This window comes from Poecilia reticulata, linkage group LG19, assembly GCF_000633615.1.
Source record: "Poecilia reticulata strain Guanapo linkage group LG19, Guppy_female_1.0+MT, whole genome shotgun sequence".
NCBI classification, from domain to species: Eukaryota; Metazoa; Chordata; class Actinopteri; order Cyprinodontiformes; family Poeciliidae; genus Poecilia; species Poecilia reticulata.
Genome location: NC_024349.1, coordinates 13,524,472 through 13,527,034, shown reverse-complemented (window position 1 = coordinate 13,527,034; position 2,563 = coordinate 13,524,472). Strand labels below are relative to the sequence as shown.

Below are 2,563 nucleotides of genomic sequence, written 5' to 3'. Positions count from 1 at the left end.
WTTCTTGATTTTTAGTTTCTGTTTGAGAAACAGAAACTTAAGATGAGTTCTGKTTAAGTGATTCTTGATTCAACAGGTTTGCTGTGGAAGCTACTGAACTTAAACTGAACAATTAAAATGTTGAATGYATGTTTTATTTTGTTTAAATTGCAGTTAGGTATGTCAAGGGCTAGCAAGCTCTCCAGGATGCACTCTGGCTTAGATGACTCTAAATAGACAGTGAATATAAGTATTTATTATTAGAAGTCTCACACTCAGCTGTTCTTTTATTGTAGTGGCATGTAGGTTACAGAAGAGGGCGCTGTTGTCTTAGTAATCGGCTGTGTTTGGCTGTTTTCATCAGCGTTCACACAAAACTCTGACWGGAATACCAAACTGAGACTTATACGGATTTTTAGTGCTGTCTTAATGTTGTTTGTATTGATCAAACCAATAAAGACAGAAGAGATGAGCCCTTATGTTCCGTATTTGAAATTCACAATTTAATTTTATATGTCTGGAAAACAAAACGGAGAAGCGAAGATCTCCCAGCATCACTTACAGTCTATCATTCTTCCTCTCTCGCACACAATCACACAAAAACACCACACTTGCTTGTGCTGTTATTTTCTATCTTTGATTCATCTCTGCTCTTATAACTTAAAAATAATTTACATTAAAATACTTTGATGTTCTTTTTATGGGCACTTAAAAGAGATAAACCCAAAAAATGGGGCTCTGCATTCTTCCTTCTTCTTGTTGAAAGAAGTCCRTTCAGAGTTCGGAATTGTTTTCCCAGCGGAAGGACTCTTTTTGCAGCACCTTTGCCAGTTTCTCATTAAATGGTTTGTAGAAGTCCTGCAGGATTTCTTTAGTTATAGGCAGCATGGGTCCCAGGTTCTTGTCAGCTGGTCTCCTGGTGTTTGATGCTGGGCTTCTTGTGATTTGTGACTCTATTTCTTTTGACAATGGCCCTGTAAAACACACAAATAACTCTGTCACTTCGCTTCTTCCTGCACCCAGTAATAAAGGAATGCCACTTGACAGTAAGAAATGACCACCCATAGAAAAAACAAAGTATCGAACACGCAAAGCTCCTTGCCATAGTATTAATACCATTTAAGGTTGCTTCCATTTTGTAAGGTTTCATTTGGATTTAATATAATAGACAAAGAAYAACTCATAAAAAATTGCACGTAGGCAGAAAAGAAAGCATTGTTTTAAATTATTAACCAAATAAGTCAATACCACCTTTCACTACAACTACAACTTTTTNGAGTAGTTTCTGTTTGAATCAAACATCAAAATTGATGGAACAGCTCATTTGTTTGTGCCGATTAGTGCTACTTAATTAATTTTTCATATGAATTAAGATATATGGAGTTATTTCTCAGTAACGACAGCTAAAGTGCTGCCAGTTGTAATAGTTGTACACACATGGATGYGGCATGGATTTGGAGCTGACAAATCCATGGGATGCTATGAATAATAACCAATATCTCTGAAAAATGTCTAAGACACCTTGGTAAATCTAAACAACAAGRAATCAAACAAAAGGGGATTCACTGGCAAGGTGTACCCAACAAAGTGGCCACTGAGTGCTGCCGAACATGTCCTTCAAGATCACTCACAAGGTCTTGGACTGAACACAAATTGTAGGAATTGTGAAACCATTATGGTGGGAGGGGGCTCCAGCTGCAAGCACCAAAGCAGAGCAATATTCAAAAGTGAAAGAGAGCATGATTCTGATTGAAGACGACAGTGAACACAGTGTCAAAATGTTAGGCAAGGTAAAGGAAAAAAAAAAACAAAATCAAACTTTTCTCTTGTCTCAAKGAGTGCAGTTGTAGATGTAGGACCTTATTAAATTAGAAAGGAAAACAAAATACTTTTTGTTCCTGAAAGGACATCTGTCAGTTTAAGTGCTTCGAGGAGAAGCTCCGCCTAGGCGCAGTTGTAACCACATTAGAATTCTGTTCTTGTTCTGAAACTCTTGGTCCAACTCTGATGGGGGAGCAATGACCCTGGGTGCATTCAACTCAGCTCAGACAGAGACACAGCAGCACTTAAAAGAGACCATTGAGGAGAAAATAAAGGAAGAAAAGACGACGTCTGGTTTAAGTAATAATCACTAATCACTTTCAGAAACCTCCAAGACACCTAAAACATAGCTGAATTACCCAAAAGGACAGATAAACAAACATCTGAATGAGGATAAAACATTGTAAGCCATTTAGAGAAACACACAGGAAGTCTTATCCTCTGCCAGAGACCATTTCTGCTCCTGCTGCACGTGTCCAAAACAGATAAAAACAGCATAACACTGTATATCACAAACAGATGTTTAGGGCCCAGCCTCTCCAACAARTATTTGAGGAAAGAACAGAAAAGGACATGCCTGGCTCTTGTGCTTCATATCTGTGAAGCAGATATTCTGCCATTCAAGAAAAGAATATAATGCAATTATGTACATGATGTTTGTTTTTTTTTATTACTGCAAAATCATGCAAGCAGAGACAGATTTATTTATTTTTTTATTGTCTTTTTCGTTCTTGGATTCCTCGTCGTCTCCATCATCAGTGAT

General features: G+C 37.5%; 1 protein-coding gene across 1 annotated transcript in view; it reads right to left on the bottom strand.

Moving 5' to 3' along the window:
- Positions 1-458: 458 nt before the first annotated feature.
- chst15 (carbohydrate sulfotransferase 15) overlaps positions 459-2,563 on the bottom strand; it is a 42,048-nt gene continuing 39,943 nt past the window's right edge. Inside the window, exon 9 of the mRNA XM_017310697.1 lies at positions 459-1,100. Within this exon, the coding sequence (XP_017166186.1) occupies positions 754-1,100 (347 nt within the window). The 3' untranslated portion in view covers positions 459-753. The remainder of the gene's footprint in view (positions 1,101-2,563) is intronic.